Below are 25,613 nucleotides of genomic sequence, written 5' to 3'. Positions count from 1 at the left end.
GTCATGTTGCTGCTTACTTGTGACGTGATGGTACATGGATGCACAAGTTAGTTGTTGCACCAAACAACTTTTTAAATGAAGTTTATGACTTCATTAAAGTGGTACACACTTCCTTTATGCCACCTGGTGTAAGCATTCATTCTTCACGTAACAAGCTTTGTTACATGAAGGTTTTATTACAAGAATTGTTTAAGGGTGTCTTCAGTGATCTAAATATGAAATCAAAACAATAGTCACCACCTCATGTGCACAACTGTCCAAAGGCATGCTGGACCTTATCAAAACAAAAACATACAAGCTTTTAAACTCCAATTTTTCATAGCACTGTAGGACATGAGCATTAGCTCATCTTCCAACATTGGGAGGCTTCCTGGATTAGGAAACTATAAAAAAAACCCTAATAATTTTAATTTGCTATCAAAATGATTACCTTCTCAAAACAGCAAAGGCAACATGCAATAATAATCAGCAGCCTTTCAGCTAACACTTGGAAGCACTTCTCACCAGAATCAATCGAGGTCAGAACAGATACTTTTCCAGTTAATGAAATGCTTTTCACACAATTTACAACCCCTCCCAGAAGAAAAGCATGCAAGGTCAGTTCTAGGTCTCACACTGACTCTCTGAATGTTTAGCTAGTGTTAATGACCACACTCCCACTCTGCAGTAAACCAGTACCTTCATTTCTTTCAGTCCCTGCATGTATTTGCCTTCTACATCCTGAATCTGGTCCTTTAACTCATAGATATCCTGAGGGAAATGGTGAGAAAGGTGAATGATGACACTGAAACCAATGGGCAGAAGCGCAGCTGCTAGGGAAAAGCCAGTATTCAAAGTTCTCATTTAAACATTTCTACCCCATAGGTTAAGTGGTCTGATCCTAACCTGAAGCCTTGCCAGGCAATGAAATTTCTTGGTTAGAAGTTTATGCTAATTCTGCTCTTCTTGACTGGAAAAAATGAAATCTTCAACGTTAAAGACGAGACACAGACCCAGCTTCAAAGCCCTCAACGCAGCCCAGCCACACAGCCCTTCTCTACCCCTTTCACTGATTATCACCCTCTTTGAGGAATTCTGGTATTAAGGGTAAGGGCTGCCAAAGCCAGCCTGATATACAGGCTATACTAGAGATGCAGGAAAGACTGTATGAAAACCATCCATCACACTAAATTTAATTATAAGTCCTATTTCACAGTCTCTCTCCTCTTTTGTCCTTGGTCACCAGCAAATGGCTATCTTTCAGCTGTTTTACAGTGCTGAAACTGGGGCAGACCTGCTTCTATCTGAGGTCCTAATACAAATTCTACATGTTTTAACTGGCTGAAATTTCAGAAGAGTTGTAAGTTGTATGTATGGAAGCTAACAAAATTCACATTCCCCATTTTAAAATGGTCTTCAGAATGAAGCATTAAAAATCAGATTTAAAAAAAAAACAGTGTAGCTATGGACTACCCAGACTAGCACTCAGTGATACAAACACTGGATTGCATAGCTATTTGCTATTCAAATGCTTCTAACTTCATGGAATCACGAATTAGATTACAAAATAACCCCTCCCCTCAAATTAGCATCTAGTAAGCGCAGTGCTTCTTGCATTATTTCAATCCTCCTATCAGTGTGCTATACTGAGTCCAATTCCTATTTCATTAGGTTAGGATGAGATGTGTCTATTACGATCAGTCTGTTCTGCTATCACATGCCATAGGACTTCACCCAGATATTCCTGCAACACACACTAGCTTCCCAGCAGCATCTCTCTAATAAAGCTACTCACTTTTCATTTATGGCACACGATTCACTTTGTCAGAACTGCCAACAGGGGGAGACAAGGCAGTTTGGTTTTTGGAAAGAAGTCTAAAGCGTATTTAATAATATCCTTTAAATAATATCAGTCTATTTAATAATAATGTGGGGAACAGTCCTAGTTAGTACTAGCTTGTCAGTCCCAATTCTACTGTCAATTTCTATAGTCCGTAACGGGAACATCAGCACCACTTTCAAGTAATCTTATCGTTTATTAATTTATCAAATGCAAGGCACATAAACACTCTGATCAAGACAGACATAGTTAAGAGACAGATTCCTAACAATTCATGCTGGTTTTAAGTATTTCTTACCTTTATTTCTCTAATAGATGCCTCTGTGTCAGCTGAGATGGATGTATCCCCACTGCCTCGTCGTGAAGAAGTCCCACCCAGAGAAGCTAAAGTAGCTGCTGATAAACTTGAAACAGTACGTGCTCCCTACAATCACACAGAGTTAAAAATGGTTGTAATTTTTTTTCTAGATACATTGTGGGTTTGTAGTTTGGTTTTTTGGTTGTTTTTTTTTTTTTCTTTTTAATACACACGTTACACCAACCCTTGCACTTCTAAATTATGCAAATTTGATTAAAATGCAACTTTCTAGGAAGAAAAATCAAAAGATCAACATTTAACAAGGGAAATTAATGAGAAAAGGGAGATGAGATGTATTTAAACACTACTGTAAATAGGAGTTTGCATGGACTTAGCTTCTAACTATTAATTCTTAATTAGACAAAGTCTTTAGGGGCTAGTATCATCTTGCCAGATATTTTCAAAACTTCTAATAATACACTTTGTGGATGCTTTTGTCTACCTCTCAAGCTCCTCTCCTTTCATGGATATTTATCTACTCTGCAGCAGTAGCCACATTAACTGTTTTACTGTACTGCAGGTTCCACATTAAGCCCATTTCTCACTACTGCAGTATCCTCCTTTTTCTATTATTGTTTATTTTTACATAACAACATAATTAAAATCTAATAAACAAACAGATCATTCATGTGGCTTAGCCTAAAGCAATTTCAGCTCACTGCTATTGAAGGTCAACTACTTAACATCTGAATGACCAGAAGTTGAAAAGTTCTTAAAAAAAAAATGTAGTAGTAGAAGGCTCCAACAATTCAAATTTTTGTCCCACAATGGATTTTACATATTTCTGTACACTCACTATGAGTTCTACCTACCCAAAAGAATGTGAAAAAAGTACTATTGTCAGAATAATTCATAACATCCTTCTTACCTTCTCAAAGTCTTTTTCTGGCCTTTCCTCAATCTGTAAAACAAAGATTTAAAAGGAATTGTTAGATAATAAAGGAAGGCAGTAAGATATCAGAAAGGGAGTTCTTAAACCTGTAAAAGACTTTTCATTAGCAATTTCTATTGACTCAAAAAGCAGCCAGCTTGCTCAGAAGAGCAGTGTCCTGGCTGGCATCTCAGGACACAAGGCTGGACAATTCACCTCAAATTTCTAAAGCAGTTTGTAGTTAAGTGGGATATACTTATTGATAAAAAAAACCTATTTGGTCTATTAAATAAGACAGAGGAATACTTTTTTCCGTATTCTACACTACAATGTTTCAAACATGAAGATGGCACTCGATCTATGAATTAACAATGCAAGGATACAAAGACCTACATGGGCATGAACTCAAAGACCCAGATGTCTTTCCCTGGACATAAAAACAGCTGTATGCAAGTGCTGTGCTGATATATGCACCTACTCCTATTTATTCTAGAACAATTTAAAAACATGCCTCAAACCCAAAATAGCAATTTACTTAAGTAGAGAGGTTAAGTTTTTAATTGAAAGATCAAAAGATTTCCTGACCAAGATAGTTTATTGAAGCTACAGTTTTATGCACCTTACCTAAAATAAGCTACCTCTGAAGCCTGCCAGCACATCCTGGTGCAGTCCAAAAAGCAAGGTACCAAGTTAGACTTGAAGGACTGTACTGTGTCTGCACAGCTACCAAAAGAAGAATGGGGAAAAAAAGAACGAAAAAAGAACTCTAAAGCTTAAAACCCCTGCTAAGTGTCCTCCCATCAAGACAAAAGGTGACTGTGACTTCAAGTGAAGATCCTAGGTAAGGCTGAGACTACAAAAACTGACCCTCAAGTCAAATACCAGGGACCAGTTCAAAGTCTAAACAGCCCATTTATGGTTTCAGTACTTCACTGGAATTTACTGATTCCTGCACTACAACTGGTCTAGAAGAAACAAATCAGAGCCAAAGTAGCATTTAGGAGTACAGAAATTACCACGGATAGAAACAACTTAAAAGGAAGTTACAGGGCAAAACCCCATATAACCTGGGCAGATTCCCCCCACCCTCACCCCCCCGCTGGGAACAATCCCATCACTTTTTCCTCCTCTGAAACTGAACAAGATGTACAAATTCCCAAGAGCAGAAATGTAAAAATCAAGTGTTTTGTCATTATTCACTTTGCGGAGGGTGGGGGGTGGGGGAGCGTTCAAAAACAATCTTTTTATAAGTATCTCCATCTAAAATGGATCTAAGTGTAAAAGGACTGCCTGAAAGGAGAAGTTCAGCAGAACTCAGAATGTCCAGAACATGTCAACTTCTTCTGGAAACATTCAGTATCGCAGTCAAAATGTTTTCCCAAAAGACTTCTAGAAAATTAATGGCTTCCTCAGATCAAGGGCCTGAGTCAAAGGGAATAATTTTTTTGAAACACTTGGAAAAAAAAAAAAAATCATGAGAGATCTGTTTCAGGGGAAGGTAGGGAATAGTTGAGGTTAAGTTGAGAAGTTTCATTGAAAATGCACTCAAAAACTCCATCTCATTCCAAGCAGTTCACATTTGGCATAGTTTTTTCTTCTTTGAATTACATAGAACAATGTGTGAGTGATCCCACTTGTTATTTTTCATATTACCCATAGTACCCTATAAAAAAAAAAAATCCCAGAACTGAGAGGTACCTATTACAAATCAGCTTTTTACACTGACAACACATTTCATATCATAAATTCCTTATGATTAGAATTAAGATAATTTAAGACTTAGGCTTCAAAGTAAAATAAACCAGACTTAACAAACTAAATATAAACTTTGCAGAGACACTGAATACACAGAGTACTTTGGGGGGGGGGGGGGGAAATCTCTGAATTTGGATGCAATAAGAAAAGGTCACTAATGAAGGCAGATACTTCAGCTCAGACCCAATAAGCAAGATGGACTGACTTTTGCAAACAGCCTATTATTTTCACGCCAGACAGCTCCAAGTGGTAGATCTGACAGCCTCCTGGCCCAGCCAAACACTATGTTGTTGTTTATCAAGACAGTTGTGGCAGTGTAAATATTGGTGTGCTACCAAAGACTAATGTATACACACACAAACAAATCTATCTCCAGAAATTTATGTACAGCCTTTTGTGAAGTCTACCTTATGAGTTCAGGGCACAACTCAAAGTATTATTTTCCTTAAGCCATTTGCAGAATGTCCTCTATTTTCTGAAAAAATGTGCAACCTCAGTTTTTAATAAGATAAAGAAGGGAATAAATCTTGATGTTGTTTTAATGATGCATCACACAGGTCAAATAAAAGCTTCCATTTACAAAGGGGAAAACGTTGAAGACAATGTGGTGAGAGATATGCACACAGTGGACATTTCTCGTCAGAGTACTCATAACCACACCTATGAAGCTTGCTACACATTTATTGCAAAACAATCTTTAATTATTCGCTGAGGTGGCATACTCTTTAATCATTAAACTATTAAGTAACTTCTAAAATTGAGGTGGTTTAAAAAAAAAAAATATAGGAGATTTCATTTTCCCTAGTGATGCCCTCATACACACATACATTTGGTGCCATGAATGGAATACTCAGAGCATTTTCTCCTCAAAAACAGTAGTTACCACTACCAATATATTTAAATATTAACATTTAAAAATTTAAGCTATTTTGAGAAAAGCCTATTCCTCATTCTAACATAGTATCCTTTCATTACAAAGATGCCTCCTGCTACACAACATTTTTCTAAGCAAAAAGTCAGTCTGAAACAAGCAGCATTTAATTTTATGGTTACGTGGCAGTGATACACCAAAAGCTGTAGAGAGTGTCTTGTAAAAAGACAAAAGTCTATTTTAGGTGAATATTTTAGAGTTTTCATTCTGCTCATCTTTAGATTAATGTATTCACAATTATTACTCCTTCAAAAAAGATCTATCATGCTTTCCAACAGCACTCAGCCACCAGAGGGAACTCCAGGTTCTCAGCTTTCACGCAGTCCCCAACAAGCCCTTTGGCATTTGATCCAGTAAGAAATCAAGCAGAGAACGGTCACGAAAAAAATGTTTGTTTTTTATTCGAAGTTGCACAAAATTCTTGCCCAAAGTACTTACCTCCCTTATTACCATTCAATAAAGAATACTGTAATGATTAAAACAGACTGGAAACCACCTCTCCACCTTCACAGTACTATCAGCATAGCCCTTCATATAAACATACTGGCTTTGGGACTGTTCTACATGAAAATATAAAGGACTAACAGAATACTTACTAGAAGAGGAGATCTAAAGCAGAATTCACCTAATGATACTTAGACCTTTAATATCTACAACATTATATCATTTTTCATTCCCACAAGGGTATGGGTCTGTCTCTAATCACAGATTACCTTCCTCTTCACCAATTTGGGCAATTTGTACTTGAGTGCGTAAAAAAGCAGGAAAAGGAAGTAATTTTCTGAGGAACTCCAGCACACATATCTTTGTTTTGGCACGGGGAATAGGTTGCTCTCTGCAAAATAAATACAATGGGATCAGAGTTTAGCCTCTTCTGACAGCAATTTCGGAATAAATCCAGAGCCACGTTACAAAAATGTCAGCAATATCAGAGGCTTACCGCAGCTGGAAACTTAACAAGAACAAAATCATCCCACAAGTCTATATATGGATATATTGCCTATTTTTCATAGATAATAAAAATATTTTAGTATAATGTTTGAAAAAAAGTATTTCTCTCTACTCTGCAGTTAACTAGCAGGTTAACCCTTAAAGCTCTTTGCCACTGGTGAGTGTCCAGGCCAAAATTAGAGCCCCCACAGCACTATCACAGTGCATCCAACAAGATGACTCTCAAGCACCTACTGAAAAGACAAGAGACCTTAGGACAGTTAAGCATTACACCCCAGCTGCAAGTAGAGAGATCTTTATACCAATGGAAGAATCAGGACTAAGGCACAATTTCCAGCTTCCAGGCTCCTAAACAAGGCTAGAGAGGAAGAGAAACCCGAAATGCTTGCTGTTGGGTAGTGCCACGTACCAAGCTTAGGTATGAGAACAACTTCAGCACGTTCAGCACGTGGCTGTCACTGCTCAGCTCCATCTAACATCTTGCACTTAGATCAACTTCCTCATAAAAGCAAGGGTTTGTTGGTTTTGGGTTTTTTTTTTTTTTGTGACAAATCAAATTAAATCATTTCCTGCTCTTAAAAGTAGTACAGCACAGTTGGAAATGTAAATATGGCCCATACTGAAGACAGCCTCTTGCAACAGGTAGTGCTGAACACAGGACGGTATCTATAAAAACTGAAATCAAAAAACAAGAAGTACTGCAGTCAATATAACCCCTCCTTACAATCCCCATCTTACCAGTTCAATCAGCTGGGCGGGGGCAGGCAACAACACAGAGGATTTCTGCGTGTTTTTCCAGTGAGAGCCACCTTAACACTAGCAATTCGCAATAAGCCTTTAAAAGTCAGCAGGGGAAAACCACTGCTGAACTTTGTCAGGTCTAAAGTGGATTTGTCAGAAGTATCCTCACTCAGGAATGAGTGTTATGCCAAACAACGTTGCTTAAACAAACTTATCAGTCTCTGAAATGCAAGCTAGCACTGCAGCAAATCCTCACTCTGGAGGGGCTGAAAGCACACCCAGACTGTCAGTGGCTGGGCTAGGATACAAGCCTACCGTAAATCTGTAAGCATAGAGGAGAAAAGGCAAAGCTCGAGCATGCTGATAACTGCTTCCGTGAAAATTAAGTCTAACTGTCTTAATTTTATTTCTGGTGAAAACATGATAAGCTTCTTCAAATGAAAAAAAGCTGTTCACGTGCATTAATATACGACCTGAGGACCACACACTCGCTGAGTGTCCCTTGCATTTGCAGTCTTGCACTTTGTATGATCACGCTGCTGTCAGTACCAGCCCGCCTGGCTGGGCTGCATGCCGACCGCTTGTGCCTGCTGTCTGAGACCGCACAAGAAGGAAGAGTTAATATGAAAGATCATCTTCTCAGGATAGCAAAACGTGCCCTCTCTTATTTTTTTGCCTTCCTTTGCTCAGGAAGTCTTCAGATAAATACTACTGCATTCTGAGTCTATTTCAAATGTATAAGTAATTGCTTTTCGCTAATAAAATTCCAGCAATTCATATTAAAAAGCTCATCTCAGCCAAAACACGCCACTAGCTCATGCACAAGATTTACCTCCATCTGTGCAGAGGGGCCTGATGTTTGCTCTCAGTAGTCTTAAGATCTGTACTTTATATCGAATATAATACTTTAATATTAAACGACACATTTGCATACCTGCAGTCACTGCAAGGACAGCAGACAATAATTACTAGTGGGGATAAATGGGGAAAATGTTTAAGAAAAATAATCAAACAGCAAACTTTATGAAGATATACTGAATTCTTAAAAGTACATACAAAGACAAATAAATATTCACATGTCATGTTTAAGTATCTTCCTGGCTTTTACCGTATCACAAACATGATAACACAAAGGAGAACACGAGCTGGCAAAGCTGTGTGCAGCAGGAAAACTACTGTCACTTTTTGCTCGCTCTTTAATGAACAGCAACAGAAGGGAGAAACAAAATCCTGAGAAAAGATTTAAGGGCTGCAGTAACAAGATATTGTATACTTTAATTTAGAAAGTTAAATTGAATCATTCTCCATTCTCAATACATAATTTCTCATGATAGTTAGGCTTGGGAACAGTTCAGTTTTGGTTTTCTGCCTAATATTGCCCATAATCATAAGAAAATAATATTTAACTGCAGTGTTAAGCACTCATGATTACAGTACATGGATTTTGTAAACTATCACACTCTCGAGTGACATAAGCATGCTGGAAACTCAGCTTTTCAACCCAACAGATACTCCCCTTTCCTTCCTCCTCCGCCAGCCATTTAAAAAGTAAACTTGGAATCAAATCTTTATGTGTGTAAATGCCAGAAGACATAAAAAGCAGAATCAAGAAAGCATATGGCTCAATACATTAAGGCAGGGAACAACTCAGTTTTCAGGGTTAGCAATATTAGAACAGTTTTAATGTAGACTACTGATATAGACAAAAACAACCACTTTTTTCCTGTCATAAGTTATCACCATCATCCAAGCAGATCTTTATTCTTCCTTTAGGAAGTGCAAGCAGATGACATTTCGGGAATGTACGAGTGGAAGAGATACCGTGCTAAGCCCACAGAGAAGACAGGGCTCTATTTCAGCATCTTTATTGTCAAGATCAAGTACATAACTGGAAACGTTATCAAAACGCCTTGAATCCTCTGTTAGTAAAAGGCAAGGCAAGTGTTTTGTTACTGTTAGTTACATAGAAAGATGTTGTCTGTTTAATACAGGAAAAAAAAAAGAAAAAAATCATAAGGTGCTGCTGCATTGACCCCGTGTAGTAATTAGAACTTTTAAGAGCAATGCCACCCGTTAACAAGGCTTGTACTACCTTACATTAGGAGAAGCAAAGCCCCTGTAGTGGTGCCTTTTAGACCCACTATGGTGCTAACTCTCAGCTCTTCTTCAAGGCCATGCAAATAACAGAAGCTCTGCAATAAACCACTAATTAAAAAAAAAAAAAAAAAAAAAAAAAAAAAAAAGAAAAAGTCCCCGTTGTCTCCTTGCAGAGCAGATTCAGCTTGGCACCTCTCCAGCGTTGGTGCTGACACATAACCATCTCCAGCCACTTGCATACAAACAGCCCAAAGTGTAAGCAGAGAATTAAAAGACAAAAAATCCCCTGTAACTCCCAGGAGGGGCAAGCTGCATTTTGTGATTACCATAAGCAACTTGCACAAATGACTCAGACTGCATACAAAAACCACATAATGGAAACCAACATCAATGTATGGGTACCCAATTCTTACACTTAAAGAACTCTAATGGAATCCCTGGTTATTCTGATTATTTTTTGCTTTGGGGATAATTGAAATTCAGTTTGCAAAGCCATTTAAGAAGCATTACTGATGTAAGATATATACTGCAAAAACGCATAGCTCAGGGACTCAGACTCAGGGACTAATTAAAATACTGATTTATTTATAGCTCACCAGATGCCATACATTATCTGAAGAAAATCCTTTCAAAAAAAAAAAAAAAATCATCATTTTAAAAAGTGGATGTACCCTTGTGTTTAAGAAACACGAACACTTCAGAGCACATAGCTCTATTCTATCAGGTCTGTTTTCTTTTGCTCCAGCCAGTTTATTCAGCTCTTTCTCACTTAGAAGGAGAGGGCTCGCTTGATGAGCAAAAGGCTTGCCTATTCTCTGCCTGATGACAAGAAATAACCCTGCATGGAGAGTTCAGGCACCTTTCACCACCAGGATGCATACCTACTGCACAGTTCCAACTATGGGAGAAAACCCCCATAGCACACAGGTTTTCATATCGCAGGCTATGTTTGAAGGGGTAACTAGCATGACAGGGGACATCAGATACAAAGCAATTCCTTACTGCAGCCTATGTGTGTTGACTGAAGAGGAACACGCCAAATGTTCACGTTACAGCTTACCGCATTACATGCTGTGGTAGCTTCTTTGACTATGCAGACACTCCTTTTTAATTACTCCTTAAGGCAACATTTACAGCATTTAAGTTTCAGCTACTCAGCAAAGCAACAAAGGCAACAGGATGTTATGACTAGAGAAGCACGTTGTGTGTGTTAATTTACGGTGTTCACCCTCCTCATCACTTCGTATCTTGGGGATGTTGTAGGTAATACGTGACAGGTCCCAGGAGAACCAGCACATTAAAACTTAACTAGGAGGAACGCTTCCTTGAAGCAAAGCCAGCTTACCAAAACTCAGTGCAACACTTCAAAATTCACTCTCCGTGGAAGATAAATTTTGTTACAGACTAGTTTACTGTAAGCTGCACATTTCCTCTAAAAGACATGCTACTGCACTATGCTACTGTCACCATGCTACCAGGCCTTGCTCTGAAATTAATCAGGAAAGATATTCAGAGTTATAAACAGCTAGATGGAACAATCACAGAGAAAGCACCAATACGCCACTGAAGAAATAGAAGACAATTACTTTATATCTGTAAAAAGCAGGGGAAAACGTCCTGTCTTGGTCAACTACAGTCCCAGGGGTTGGACAAGCCTTTAGCATTTGAGCTGTGTTCAGCCATGACTACTTGGGAATTCATGATGCTAGACACACCGGGTACGTGTAATCCTGCTAGCACTTCACCATGCTAAAGGCTCTGCAATGCCTTGTAATCTACAGTCCAACAAATATGTTCAAATCCAATCTCTGGATAGCCCCGCAGCTTTGTGGCAACACAGCACCAAAATACTGCTCAATGGAGAGAAACTCAACTACTTAAATGCTACAGTAAGATTTAGGGTCTCCCAATTTTAATAAGCGAAGGAGATGCGGCACTAGCATCAACAGCCCAGTCTTTTTCACAATACCCTTGCCGATGTTCTTTATGCCCAACTTAGAAAAAATTTAGCATTGCCACGTGAGTCCAAAGTGTACTTCTATTGTAAAAACATGTGCATCTGCATAGAAATTACTTTGGTTTTGTAATTTCTCATCTGGTTCGCCCCTTCTTTGCCTTAAGCATTGCCCAGAAGGTCCAATTAATACCATAAGAAACTGTCTCACGAGGGACAGTGACCTCTTTGTACAGAAGAGACATTGAAGAACAGAAGAATTAAACAGTTTAGGAATAAAGAAAAATAGAGGAGCTCACCACTGGACTGGCCCGAGCAGAGCTGGCTCTTGAGGATGCCCGAGATCCTGAACCAAGGTAGCAGCTGTACTCAGAAGGCTGCCGCAGGTAAACCAAGAATAGCAAGCAGAGAAAAGAGAAAAGCATTAGAATTGGGAAGGGAAGCGAGAGAGGATTTAAAGCCTTACATTGAAGTTAGTTACAAAAATGGTTACATGCAGCTGGACAAAGGAGTAGTAGTGAAAGTCAGAGAACAGACACCTCAACCGTTCATTTAAAATTTAAGGCAATTCCAGTCGATGGACCAAGTAGAGTTTTGATTCAATTCTTTGAATGACAGAATACTAATGATTTATTTATATAACTTAAGATACCAGTCACAAGTAAAAAACTCAGTCTCTGTACAAAAGCCTCAATCCTATTACTCTTCAAGAGCAGAGAGGTTCTCTGGTGAGCCTTCTTCCTGCGTTTCCAGCATTGTGCACATATAAAATGAATCTGTGCTCCACAGGCCAAAGCAAGAAACATCCATCTACACGGTGATTAAAGGAAAAACTGAGACCATCTCGGAGACTGAGTATCTCTCCTGCTTTTCCAGCACCTGCAGTCCTCATCTCCTGCCAAAGAAAGTATTTTAGTCCTTCTCAAAAGCAAACATCTAAGCAGTGATGCAGAACAGACAGGGCTGACTTGCTGCTGACAAGGACAAAGACTGTGTCTACGCTGTTTTATTTCCAGAGGTTATAATACAGTAGAAGTAGAGAAGGGAAAGTTTAAAGCATCAGGGAAACAGAACTAAAACTTGTTCTGGAAATGCATTTGAGAATTATTCCCTCTATTTTCAGATTTCAGAGTAGCAGCTTCACACTCAATCTTGTATTTAGATGAACTTTATAGAAAGATACATAAGCACATATAAAAAGGAAGTTTTGATACATTCAGAACAGAGATGAATTAAAGAAGTTTTTGAGGTTTACTGGACATGGTATTTTTCCTGTTGCTACCACCTCAAGGCAATTATGAACGTAGCCTTTGTAAAGAGGCACGGCAGTCCATCAAATTTCACATGCAAAAGCTTGTACCGACACAAGGGCAGAGGCAGTTCAGGGACAGGAACAAGCATGAGGAATTGTTCTTCTCAGCAGCTCAGACTATGCTGCTAATGACCTTTATGAGTTTATTTTATAGGCACTTAAGACGGTTTCTCAGATACAAAACCACTGAAATCTAAAGCATTATGTTACTTTCGAGATGCATGTATTCCATCTTTTTTTAAGGTTTCTTCTATTAAGTTACCTGGCCACTGCAGGAATCCTCTGGACTCCTCAGCTACAGAGACAGCCAGGTCTTCACCAAGCTGTTGGAGGGCTGTTTCAGCATCATTAGTCACGCTAACAAAGCGGCATAGTACTGAATGAAAATTAAGCTTACAGTACTAATAAACAATAAGAAGGTAAGCTGGAAATAACCCCAGCTACACTACAACCATAAGCTTAGTTACTAACCACAAAGCATTATGTTCCAAGGTACACAGCCCTTAGCAAGCCCCTGAAGCAGGGCAGAACGTGACCAAGCCGTGTCCTCCGATGCCTTACGTGAAGTGACACTGGCTTCATGCACCTGAAGTACCGAGCTTCATTTCAGAGATGAGAATACACAAAATTTAGAACTGTGTTGCACACAGTTTACAACTATTTTCAATCACAGCCACTTCAATTCCTAAATTAAAAACAAAAAGCACTGAAGTAAATATTTAGATTTTGTTTTCTTGTTAACTAGTTCTAGCACAGAAGCCTTGCGCCATCACTGGTGTTTTATGTTTAACATAACAAGGATGCCGAATAAACTTGAGATACATGACCAGGAAAAAGTATAAACTACTGATGAGTCCCATATTAATGCTTCATGGGACCTATTTATTCCGTAGTTGCTCTCTGTGTATTGCAGGGCAGAATATGGAAGCAAGTGCCACTTCTTCAGCCTCACCCCCTGCGTTCACCTGTCCTCTGATCATCCAAAAACATTCTTTGGGGACAGCTACCCAAATGGCACACCCTCTGTATGTTAAAAGTGCTATGAGGTTCAGAGACATTAAAGTAACCACAGATAACTTGCCAATTGTGACAAGGCCCTCTGAGGCAAAAACCTCTTACTTCAACTCACTCATTACTACAGGCTACCGTGCAACAGGAACTGAAACGGCTGGGTTATACACAGGCTTCCAAATACCTGCAGCACAGGGTGGGATGGGATGGAGGGAAGGGAACAAACACCAGCATTTTATTCAGTGTTCCCTGCTCAAGCCATTAACAGCAGCTGAAAGACTTGTAAACAGCATTTGGGCTCGGAGCCCGCTGTAAATGACTTCTCCCAAGAGCAGAGGTGTATCATCTGGACCTTTGAGAGACCTCTCTCAAACAAAGGAAGACATCCCGTACAAAGGGATACGACCAGCTCAGCGCAGCCTCAGTGGCAAATTCACTGCCACTGCCACAACAGTCCAAGCAGGTAGTATCGATGAATTTTCCAAGGCAGCCAAATGAAAACAAGGCACAAACGTGAAACAGGGTAATCTGAAGCTTAACATGAGTAGCAGCAAGATGCACAGCCCAACTAGTGAATCAGCGTGACTGCAAGAGGATGGCATAGCCCTTTAAAGACCAATGAGTGCTTAGTAAGCATTTTTTAAGTTTGTTTCCTTCTCCAAGCTAATAAAATTTGTAACTTTTCACATTAAATTAACATCGATGCTTTGTCTTGAGGCTTTTTTCTGTTCAGGTTTTGGGTGGTGGTTTTTTGTTTGTTGGGGGTTTTTTTTGGTTGGTTGGTTGGGTTTTTTTGATAATCAGTGAAGGAGTTCAGAGGCAGAATAAGCACTGGGTCCACAGAGCAGAATTTTAAAAAAAAACAAAACAGACTGGTTTATTTTTTCCAGGCAGATACAACAGCAGCAGATGTACTGCCTGGCCCAAACACCCACCACAACACGGAGGCCCATCTGAGAAGAGGTGAAGGTGTTTTCTGCCTTCCAATCTGTAAACCGAGTCCTGCAGCCTCTCTTTTTTGAAAGGAAACAATTTGTATTGTCATTCCCCATATTGTCTCTCTCCATAAATCACCAAGCCCTACGCTCACAGCAGCGTGTATTTCGAAAACATTGTCACAAGTTGCCTGGGACATCACTACAGAATATAAATCCAAGAAACAAAACCAAGCCAGCCATACATTCCCAACAATCCTTTACTTCATGCTAGCAGAGAAGTGCTAATGGGGAAGTGATCTTATTTATTTATTTATTTAAAAATAAAAAAAAGAAAAAAAAGAAGAAAAAAAACCCAAAACACCAAACACCAAAAAACCCCCAAAAAAGCCCCAAACAAACAAACAAAAACAGTTTTATTCTCAGTTTTCAAAGGAGTTAAGTCTCAGTGAGGGAAGGGACTTCATGTACCGTCTTTCCAAGGTGTTTTATCTGCACACCAAGTGCAAGGCAGAGCTGAAGTCCCCCCCGCCACAGGGGAGGCGAGTGCCTAGCGCTGGGCTCTGTCGGTGCTAGCCAGAGCGGGTCTGCACGAGGCCAGGCGTTACAACAGCAGATAAATCACTGCTTATTATTTCATGGAAGCTTACAGAAACAGTACTCGTACTTTTGCCTACAGCAGCAGGCTATGAATTTCACACAGTCCATCTTAAGTGTTCCTCAGCCCAGAAAAGGCTGTGTTCTGGTACACACGGGTTACTGGAGGACAGAGACAAGACAACAGGGAAATGCAGAAAACATCTTACAGCACGAGAACTAGAGGCACTATACCGACGACTCCCACTGTAAACGCTCTCGTCATACACAGACGCCTACAAGTAAAAGACAGAGTCAGAACAGGACTGGCAGACCCAGTTTCTGATTTCAGTCTGGAGCATTACAAATTCACAAGGTGCAGCGCGAAGGACATAGGGGAATGAGCAGTATGTGCAAGGACAGGGACACCTCCTGTACGCAACCACAAGCAACATGCAAGTGAAGATCTAACACAACCTGAAGTCAGTGAGCTGGAAAACGCCATAAGGCACATGCAAAACCTGACATCCACCCCCCAGTCCACCACACAGTCATGCATTTCTAACCGTTCTCCCAATCATTAATTCAAGTTTATGTTGCCTTCCAACAAAATGGCTGCATCAATTCTTAAGTTGTTCAAATCCGTTTAACTTTCATTTCTGGTGCTGGCAAAATATGGGAGGGGGAAAAAAAACACCCCACACTTACGCCTGATGAATTTCACTTACTGGCCAGTTTACCAAATTAATAAAAAAGGAGGAAGATGCATATTCTAAGACTCTGGCTCCAGTTTAGCACATAAATGTCTGGCTCAGGAAACACAGGAAACTCTACTTTTAAGCATTGAGAATAAAATCTGATAGACACTAATTTGAAAGGTTAAACAAGAAGGGTGGAAACTGGCTACAAAAATTTTTTAAACAGCTTTGTTAGCTGTTACACAACCAGAAAGAATTGATGTTGCCTCTCTCTGGCCTGCTCCTGCACGTTGTAGCTAATACACCCAAACGAAGACAACCGCCTCCATCCAGAGAGAAGCCTGTGGCAGTATCACAACCCCATGAGCAGTAGTTGCACAGTTCCAATGGGAATAAAAGGAAGAATCAGCAAATCCAGGTCTGTACAAAACAGCGTTGCACACGTGCATTCGGATGGATCAGACACCAGAGTGTGAAATAAATGGACCCAACAGGAACTACAGAGGTAAGAGACAACATATGCATGGCTGAAGGTGAGTGGCTTCGATATTTGTGTTTAGAGCATTAGTACCACAAACCCTGTAACTTCTGGCTGGCAGGGCATCGCTGTACAGCAAGGAGGGCTGAGGAAGACAAGCACAAAACTTTTTTGCATAGAACATGAAACATAAAAAAGGCGCCTACAGCAGAATTAACCACCTTGATAAGAGATTAGGATTATTAAACTACAACAGAAGGAAACCCAGTATAGAGGGTATTAGTCATCTGTGCCATAAAAGCATTAAATCTCAACTTCCAAAGACTAAGAATACCAAGCAGACATGTACATTTCCTGCAGGAAGGGAGGACACGACAGTATGCAAAAGCAAAACAGCATAATTTAATTTTAGGTTGCTAAGTTGTTATTGTCTCACACACGTTATTGTATAGCAGCCAGAAAGGGTGTTTCTCCTCACTTCAACCAAAGCCAGAAAAAGAGCTACAAAGACAGAAGTGCAGTAAGATATACATTTTAAATGTTTCACACAGCTATAAGATCATCTCTTGTGTATTTTATTATTTAAAAAATGCAGAGAAAACCCAAATAATTCAGGACAAAATTATGAGTACTTAAGTCAGAGCACCACAAAACAAATCACTTCACTGTTAGTAACCATCATTCACAAGATGCAGCAATTAAGTTCAGAGAGCACGTACTGTATCTAGCATAATTAGGTACAAGGGATACTCCAGCAGTGGTCCCCAGCCCACAGCTTGCAGATGATGTGCTGCTGCAAGTTACCCTGCTCATCTGCAGTGCCCCCATCGCTGGCCACCACAAAGGACCAGGCGATGCCCTCGTGCTGCTGCGCATCGGGCAGGACAGGCTGCGGACCACTGCTCAAGCACTGCTTTGCTAGCGCTGGACTGGCTGAGCTCTGTCCACACGCAGAGGACAATCCAACCTCCCGGCTGATTTTGAAGCTTCAGCGATTTTCTTCCAGCAGTCTGTGAATTACTTGCTTGTAATTTCATTTTATGCAGACTGGACTGTCTTAAGCTTGCTAGCCTGACACGGTCAGCAGAGAGTTGCGTCAAATAGAATAGACAATTTCAGTTAATTAAGATTTCCCTTATTTTTCCAGACCAATTGAGGCCAAAAGCAAACAAAATAACTGTAGGAAAGGGAGGAGCAGCAAAGGAAAACGAATTGTGCTCGTTCTAAAACAGCTTTCCATTACTCACTCCAATCTTAAAAGGTCTCTTGGTTTTGTTTTTTTAAGTTCTATTAAAAAGAGCTACAGAGGCTCTTGACAATTGGTCCAAATTCATTCTTAAGTACAAGAGGTTGCATTATCCAAATGAAGTCAGAACGAGTCCAGGCCAGGTAAACCCAGAGGGCAACAGACCCAGTTTCCATTTTGGGAAGAAGGTTGAGATGTGGAAGCACAGCCGCTGTTGTGAAGACCCAGGTCAGAGTAGTACGAAGCCTGCATTAATAACAAACAAAAAAAACCCTTGATAACTCAGCTTCATAACATGAAGGACTTTTCTAAATTCCTTTAAATGGGAAGCAAAAAGTAAATTAGGTGATTACAAATAGCAAGGAGTCAAAGTGGTCACAGACGCAAAAAGAAAAGATAACTGCATTAAGGAAACTGGATTAAAAGGGTGTGTAAAAATTGTGTGCCCTTTCCATTTTTAAGGTACAGATTTTTTAAATAAACAAAAGGCCTTTCCTCTATCCCTACAGCACCTTATGCACAAAATACCCATTTGGTTTATTTTCCACTGAAAAGGCTTCAATCCTCACATTCTCTCCTGCCTTCTTGTTGCTATGACCCAACGTGACAGTATGCTGCAAGGACATGGTTTGCATGGGACTTGGAAGAAGATGGACCACACTTCCAAAAGCACATATGCAGTTCACACACCTAACTTTCATCCTAACTCTAGTTCAGTGAAGCTGTACTTCTCAACATACTTCCAGCTTCTGTAAAACAGAAGAGGCAACATCTGTTTTACAAGATGCTGGAAACGTTCGCTTCCAGGCTCAAACTCAGAATAAATGGCTGCACAGCTTCACACTTAAAAAAAACCCAGCCTCTTGCTTTACAGGATTTATCTCTTTGCATATGCAGTCCCACCGCTGCAGACAATAAAATGGATTGCCACTGCCCATCAAGCACTGGAAAAACATATTGGTCAGAGAGTAAGTCAGCTTCCTTCTGAATTCTTAAGGGGTTTATTCCCTATAAGCTAAAGCCACAAGAGGTGCAGGAGAAGGTGTCAGGACAACTCTGCTGGGAGACAGAGAGCAAAGCCAGGGACCAAAACTGTTGGCTGTGCCCATCAGGAAAAGTGAGAAGCCCACTGTCAGATATGGCAAGACTGAATGCAAAGAAAAAAACTTTTCTGTATGAAGCAAGACTGTAAATTAAATACCTTCTTTTATGTAGCTTCCTACCTAGCATCTAGCCAACCTTGCACTTTTGGTCCACCTATTTGGTCTCCCCAAGAACGAGGAGATCTTAATTCAACTCCAAGTTAAATACCAAAAGTACCAAGTGACTGACAAGTCCAGTAGACTTAAAATCTTACCCTCCAAAACACTACCTTATTTATCTAGCTTAATATACAACATCTCCAATTCATTCCCCCCGGCACCTGTACCAGACCATAGGGTGCCAGCTCAGCTTTTCTGCTGTTATGTATCATCTGTGAGAATTTCCACTGCACAAACCCTTCAACACAAAGCTGGCACACAGGCTTGCCAGGGTGCAGGATGGCTGACAGCAGTAGGGTATTTATAATACTGAGTGGAACTCAGTATTTTGGCTTCCCAAAAGCTTTAGGAGCATGCAACAATATATTATGAACAAGTGAGGTTGTTATAAACACCTAATTTTAACATGCAGGGATATTTAAACTTGCAAATCAAGATCTGCTTTCAATGCAGATTGGAAATTCATATGTAAGACATTATGCACCTCACAGAGCCAAAGGAATCAAGAAAAATACAGGTGTACTAGGAAAGATGTATTTTCCTTACTGTCAGAAAAACAGCAGCCTAACAGCACATCTAAAACGTGATAAAATAGTTACTCTGCTGCACCAGGGACAGATGCAGCCCTGAGCCAAGCGGGCAGGGTATAAAGCCAGACCAGGAAGGCGCGTTTAGGAGCGAGCAGAGGCTGCTGCAGCCAGCGTGCAGGGGTGAGGGAGGAAACGCTACCTCCCTGCGTCCCCCACCCTCGTGAAATGACTTCTGTGCTTGCCGAGTCTCCTGTAACCCGCCCTGCAACAATACACGAGTTGCAAAGGTATTTTCAAAGCCTCCTAGGCACTGTTTAGATTCCTTATTTTCCCCATGAGTGCAGGCATGCTGGTGGGAATGGTTGTTCCGAAAGAGCTCCACACCTCTACCTTCGTTGCTATACTCCAGAGTCTCCTTTTACAGCCATTCTCTAACATTCTCCTCCTCCGGTCATTTCTTATGGGGGTCTAGGCAATCAAGACACTCTTCTTTTAGTAGTCAGCAATTACTCAGCTTTCTTACAAGCCCTAATAATCCTTGCATCACCACTATAAACTATGTGGGTGTTAACTCCATTTACAAATGAGGGAGATCTGTGGCAAATTAAAGAAACTTGTTTGCTCTTGACACTGGACTTCTGTCACTGCAGGCAAACAGATCTGTGGATAAGGCACAACACCTGCAGGTATATACTGAGGATAAATCATTATCCAGCCTCAAAATTTAGATCCCTTTCTGCCTCATTCTTCCTGAATGCCAGTAAAATAAGACTTTCACTGAAAAGAAATCTGAGTAAACTGAACTGAGCTTAAAGAAATTACTTTCATTCCCACCTAGGGAGTTTGTAATCTGCACGTGGACTACCTAGGCACATGGCATTATTAATTTTTAAGGAATCGACCTGTAACATTGCAAGTATAGCGTACAAAGGCTTATCTCCATGCAGACATCACTCCATTTTGCGACTTAAAATTGGACACCCATTTTGGAAACCACTATTTAATCAGCAGACTCATCACTTCCTTCCCGACCTGAAGAACTCCGCCTCTTCTCTGTTTTTCATTGACACTTTGGCAATCTTTACGGTTAGGCTTGGGGGTTTTGGAAAGAGTATTCCTGAAGTATTCCAGACTGGCATCAACTCGTTTTGGAGTTTCAGATATTCCAAGCCACCCCCAAACTCTCATCCCCCTTCTAAATAATGATTAATCCAAATTACACTTGGTAATGAAAACAGTAAGGAACTAATGATTTTGCTATAATTATGCTCTACATACACTAAACCTCCATGCTACAAACCCTAATAATAATAATTAAATTACTTAAATAGAAACCAAACAAATTCTTTTCCCTGGATGACTTTCTTACAGATGTTTTTCTCTTCCTGCATTACTTGGAGCTCTGGAGTATGTCATTAAAGAATAAGAACATAATTTGTCAGAAGCACTACATAATAAAGTTCCTTGAACTTGTCAAGCGGTTCAGCAAGAGTGTCAACAACAGGACATACTGTTTCCTTAACTGTTTAATCAACAGTATTTCATTTTCTCTTATCCGCATATATAAGCTAAATGCATAAAACCATATGGAAGCAACAATTTAAAATGGACATGAAATATAAGGTCCCATTTCACTATATAAGCGCCTGCTTAACTTCATGCTTACAAAGTAACTCACTGAAGCCTGTCTCATGTTTAGCATGTATTGCTCACACACTTAGCTAAATGGAGTCTTAAAAGTAGTTTAGGGGAAAAATAAACATAGAGCTTTAGTCTGCATACCACTAAATTCCTTTAGAAGTCTTGATAGCATAAAGATCAACAGGCTCCAAGCTTTTGTCTTTGTTAAAATAAAGGCAAGGAAAAAAAACGCAAAGAGCTCCCCTCCCTGCCCCCCAAAGAGGCTCTGCTTGAGACAATACCTTTAAATAATTTGCACAAACCCCAATATTTAACAAAGCAGGACAGTGAATTCCTATAATTGACACAAAACGCTTGTGCTGGAACAGAAGGGAACATTGTGACCCACATACACACAATGGGTTTAATAATTAAGCTTTTTGACAAGACTATTTCTAGAAATAAAATGGTAAGTAGCTAAGTAGTAACACTTGCACTGGTTGTTCACCTCTGTAGGAGTTTCCAGCAACCCTAGGATACAGTTTATAAAGGGGAAAAAAAAAAAAAAAAAAAAAAACAACCAACATTTAGTTAGGCAAACTTCAAACCAACAACATACATTTGGGGAAAACTCAAAATCCAATGTCCATTTTACACACGCAAATCTGAGTTTCAGTGTTAGAGCACGATGTAAACACGTTGCACAGGCTGGAAAATAATCATTCTGTGGTCCAGCACATGGAAATCCTCCATGCCAGGTGCTGCCAGACTACTTCTTGCCACAATTTAACTTTTACCCAATTTTGTTTACAAGTTAAGCAGTTCTGGATTCCAAGTTCTACTTGTACCAAATCTGGAGACTTCCCTTCCCACTCATGGCCTCATTTTTTTTAGACAGCTTATTGCTGCACCTCCACGTCTGACAAACTGCAAAACCCACAACGTGCAAGACAGGAAAAACTTGCTTTACCACAGAAAAGAATTTGCTAATTAGCTTTAATCCCATTAAATAGAGCAATAGATTTTATAGCAATATAAATCATCTACTAACCCTGCTAGATTTTCTACTCTGGGATGATCCATACACGTCTTCCTCATAACCATTGGTCTGTTATGGAAGGAAGGAAAGAAAGAAGAAAAAAAAAAAAAAAAGAGAGAGAAAAAAATTGGTGCAGACCCAAAAGGGAATTTTTAGCAAAAGTCATCACTTATGAAAAGCAAAGGCAGAGACAGAACTTTTCAAAGATACACCAGGAAGAGGAAAAGTGCAGGATCAGGTCGTGATTTCAAACATGAGGACATGAACATTTGTGTGTCTCTCAGTACCTGTATACCAGCCAAAAATGTCAAGGATACTCCTGCTTGCCTTTTTTGACCCCTTTTTTTCTTGTTAAGAAACACTTTTGCTTCCCCTATTATTACTGCACTATAGCACCTGTCTCTTCAAATGCTCTGTGAAGGGAACACAGGACAAAAAGGGGACACTAGGGATAAGAGACTACAATTAAAAAAAAAAAAAAAATGTATCACTAGTTACTTATACCTCTGGCAGCTCAGCAATTAAAAAGCAGCAAATTGTAGCAAAATAATTAATTCGAAGTTTATATTTGAGAAATTCAGTTTAATAAACATGCAATGCTGTATGAAATCTCTTCTTCTTAGCTTTCCCCTATTACATCAAAATTAAACCCAGACAGTGACCATCTGCCACATCCCAGTATTTTGTGTGGCAGTTCAAAGACTAATAAGAGATTTCACTTGGTTCAGCTGTCCTCTGTCATGCTCAATAGCCTGCCTTGTTGTCATTAAGATGTTTTCTTTCAAAGGAGAAAAAACAAACAGGCTCAGAACAAGCGCTTCACAAGCAGGGCAAGATGCTTCAAGTCCCTATGGCAGCAGGGTCAGGAATAAAATAAAACGATCACTATGATGCAGGTTTTTAGTCTGGAAACAATGTTGAAGAAAAGAGGATAGACCCAAAAGTCACCTCGATCGATACCATTAAAAGCTCAGATTTCTCAAGCAATTCACTACTCTGGCATCACTTCACAACGAGGCCTGGTTTAACATTGAAAACGAGGAAGCATTCCATGTATTTGGGGTGGGTTTTTTAGTGGCAATTTAATTAGAGTTTATATTCAAATTGAGCTTTGAAGGCCAAGTTTTAATGCATTCCCAAAATGAAAATCCACTAAACCCGATATGAATCAATTTCCAAACAAAATATTTATCATATACTATACAGTGGCTTCCATGAAAAATTAAACAAATTAACTTAGAAACCAGTTTAGACCCAAACTGGTAAAGCAACTTCTGGGAAAAGCTTAGATTCTGTACTGAAATGCAGCATTATCACCACAAATGGAGGGCCAGCATCCAGTTCCTTTTTTCAAGAAGAACTGATTTGAAATACTGCTATAGCCTTCTCACACAGCTTGGGTTCTTTCCAGTTTTTACTAGTTTTTTTCAAGCTCCCTGAATTTCTCTTAACACTTTCCTGAAGAATGGTTAAAATGAATCTTCAGCAACTGAAGCCAACACTCAGCCGCAACAGCACCGTGCAGACCAATTACCTCCACTGCCCCTTTGATTACCACACTGAGGAATTCAGTTTGCCTTTTCTCAGCAATGTAATATTGACTAAATATAACCTCAGATCATGATCTCAACCATTCCTATGCAGAATTCCTTACTTCATAATAGTGTATGTCATTTTTCCCAAATGTGGCATTCCTCATTTATTTTTACTATTATTCAGTTTTGACAAGTTGCCTCCTATTCATCATCAGTATTTTTATTCTAACCTCGCATGAAACCGCCTTCACTCCCTGTACTTAGACAGCTAGGCAAGCCAGACTCCTGTAGGACTGTTTTCCCCTTTGAAAACAGGTGATGGTGTCTTAGATGGGAATAGACCAGATGAACAGACCAGATCCTTTCCAGCTGTCTCATATTCTAACAGAGTTATTTTTCAACTAATTGTGCATTTCTTTCACAAGAACTAGATCTTGCACAAAGTTTCACTTAATGTCATGTAGAGAAATGCCAAGAGCCTTATAGTCAAGTTATAGTCACATCTAATGCTTTTCCTTTATGCCCTTAAATAATTACCCTGCTTAGGAAAATTAAGTTGAATTGACATGATTCGTTTTCCACAAATCCAGGTTAACCGTTTATCACTTTATATTTCAGGCACTTCTGAAGCCCCATAGCTCAGGTCATTTCCCTTGTCGCTATGACCCATCCTCTCCAGAGTCTTCTCCAGCGCAAATTTTTGAAGGCAAATGCTCCAGACAGGTCCCGAAGAGCAGGGTCAATTTTATCAGACCTTGTTGACCTTTGTTTTATGCTACATTAACATGTTAAGCATCTGATCATGAAAACTGGAACAAATAAAATTGCATACTGGGGAAGCTGAAATATTCAGATTTTACATGTTCTCCCTTCATAACCATGCAATTAACCCTATTCTTTTCTGTGTTTTCCTCTTGCTTTTAATGGATGCAGAAAACTTTCTCACTGCCATTATGTCCGTTTATACTTGTAACACTTTTTACCTTAGACTGTGGCTAATGCTAATGCTGCTCCTTCAGGCTTCTTTCTCAATCTCACATCCAACTTCCGCTTCTCAGAAAACTCTCTGCTGATTTCCAGTGTACTGAGGAACCCCTACCCAGCCTGGGTAGGCTGGGTTAATTAATTCTAATTAGCCTACTCTTTCTGCAATGAGTAGCCTTCCCTTCGCAGCAGCAGTATACCACTCTGCCTGTTCGTGTACTCTTTCACTCCCTGGAATTGCTCCCCGTGAGATTCAGCTAAAATCCTGACTGTGTGAAAGCACGTTATTCTTCACCTTCAATCCAAGTTTGGCTTTGCAGCGCTCTAAGTAGTGTCCGATTTGTACAGGTGCTAGTAAGGCATTGATACTACGCAGAACTACCTTTATGAAAAGATGCAGCCTTTACTGCATACATATTCTATCAGTATTACCTATTTCTGTGTAATGTTAAAGCTCAAGTTAGGTTTTGAGTTTTTCAAAATGCTTTTTATGTACAACACTGATGTGTTTGGATTATACCACATTTTGCAGGTGAAGTGATGCACAGTGTTCTTGCAGACCCAACGAGTCCTGATAGTTACACTGCATCCTTGACATCAGGCTGGTGAGCTTTTGCAGCCAACATACTTGCACATATTCTCTTGTCCTCTCACAGTGGTTTTGTACGCAAAAACCTCTTTGAGACAGTTACTCAAGATACATACTGCTTTGGAGTAGTTCTTCTTTTTGGTCCTCTCATTCTCTAATCCAGCCTGCAGTGAGATGAAGAATGCAGGATGAAAAGATCAATGAGTTTACGTGCACCCATCCATAGTCAGGCATGCATATCAACATGCAAAAACATCAGCCCAATCTTCCTCCAGCTCTACACAATATGGCTCAGTAAGCACACATTGAAAAAAATAATCA

The 25,613-nt window shown here is 39.8% G+C and overlaps 1 protein-coding gene across 12 annotated transcripts in view; it reads right to left on the bottom strand.

Annotated features, from left to right (window-relative positions):
• LRRFIP1 (LRR binding FLII interacting protein 1) overlaps window positions 1–25,613 on the bottom strand; it is a 120,235-nt gene that overhangs the window by 21,945 nt on the left and 72,677 nt on the right. For 4 of the 12 annotated variants that reach the window (XM_087730719.1, XM_087730708.1, XM_087730715.1 and 1 more), the window contains exons 8-16: window positions 25,409–25,456; window positions 22,197–22,253; window positions 17,899–17,979; window positions 16,588–16,632; window positions 15,542–15,607; window positions 11,777–11,854; window positions 3,046–3,078; window positions 2,118–2,243; window positions 679–750 (exon numbers count right to left, since the gene is read on the bottom strand). In XM_087730719.1, coding sequence (XP_087586845.1) covers window positions 679–750; window positions 2,118–2,243; window positions 3,046–3,078; window positions 11,777–11,854; window positions 15,542–15,607; window positions 16,588–16,632; window positions 17,899–17,979; window positions 22,197–22,253; window positions 25,409–25,456 — 606 coding nt within the window. The remainder of the gene's footprint in view (window positions 1–678; window positions 751–2,117; window positions 2,244–3,045; window positions 3,079–11,776; window positions 11,855–15,541; window positions 15,608–16,587; window positions 16,633–17,898; window positions 17,980–22,196; window positions 22,254–25,408; window positions 25,457–25,613) is intronic. The other 8 variants (XM_087730721.1, XM_087730714.1, XM_087730716.1 and 5 more) reach the window with 4 other exon arrangements.

The sequence above is a fragment of the Nipponia nippon genome, unplaced genomic scaffold, assembly GCF_047370975.1.
Source record: "Nipponia nippon isolate SJK-2023a ecotype South Korea unplaced genomic scaffold, ASM4737097v1 scaffold_5, whole genome shotgun sequence".
Lineage (NCBI taxonomy): Eukaryota > Metazoa > Chordata > Aves > Pelecaniformes > Threskiornithidae > Nipponia > Nipponia nippon.
This window is presented reverse-complemented; position numbering and strand designations above follow the sequence as displayed.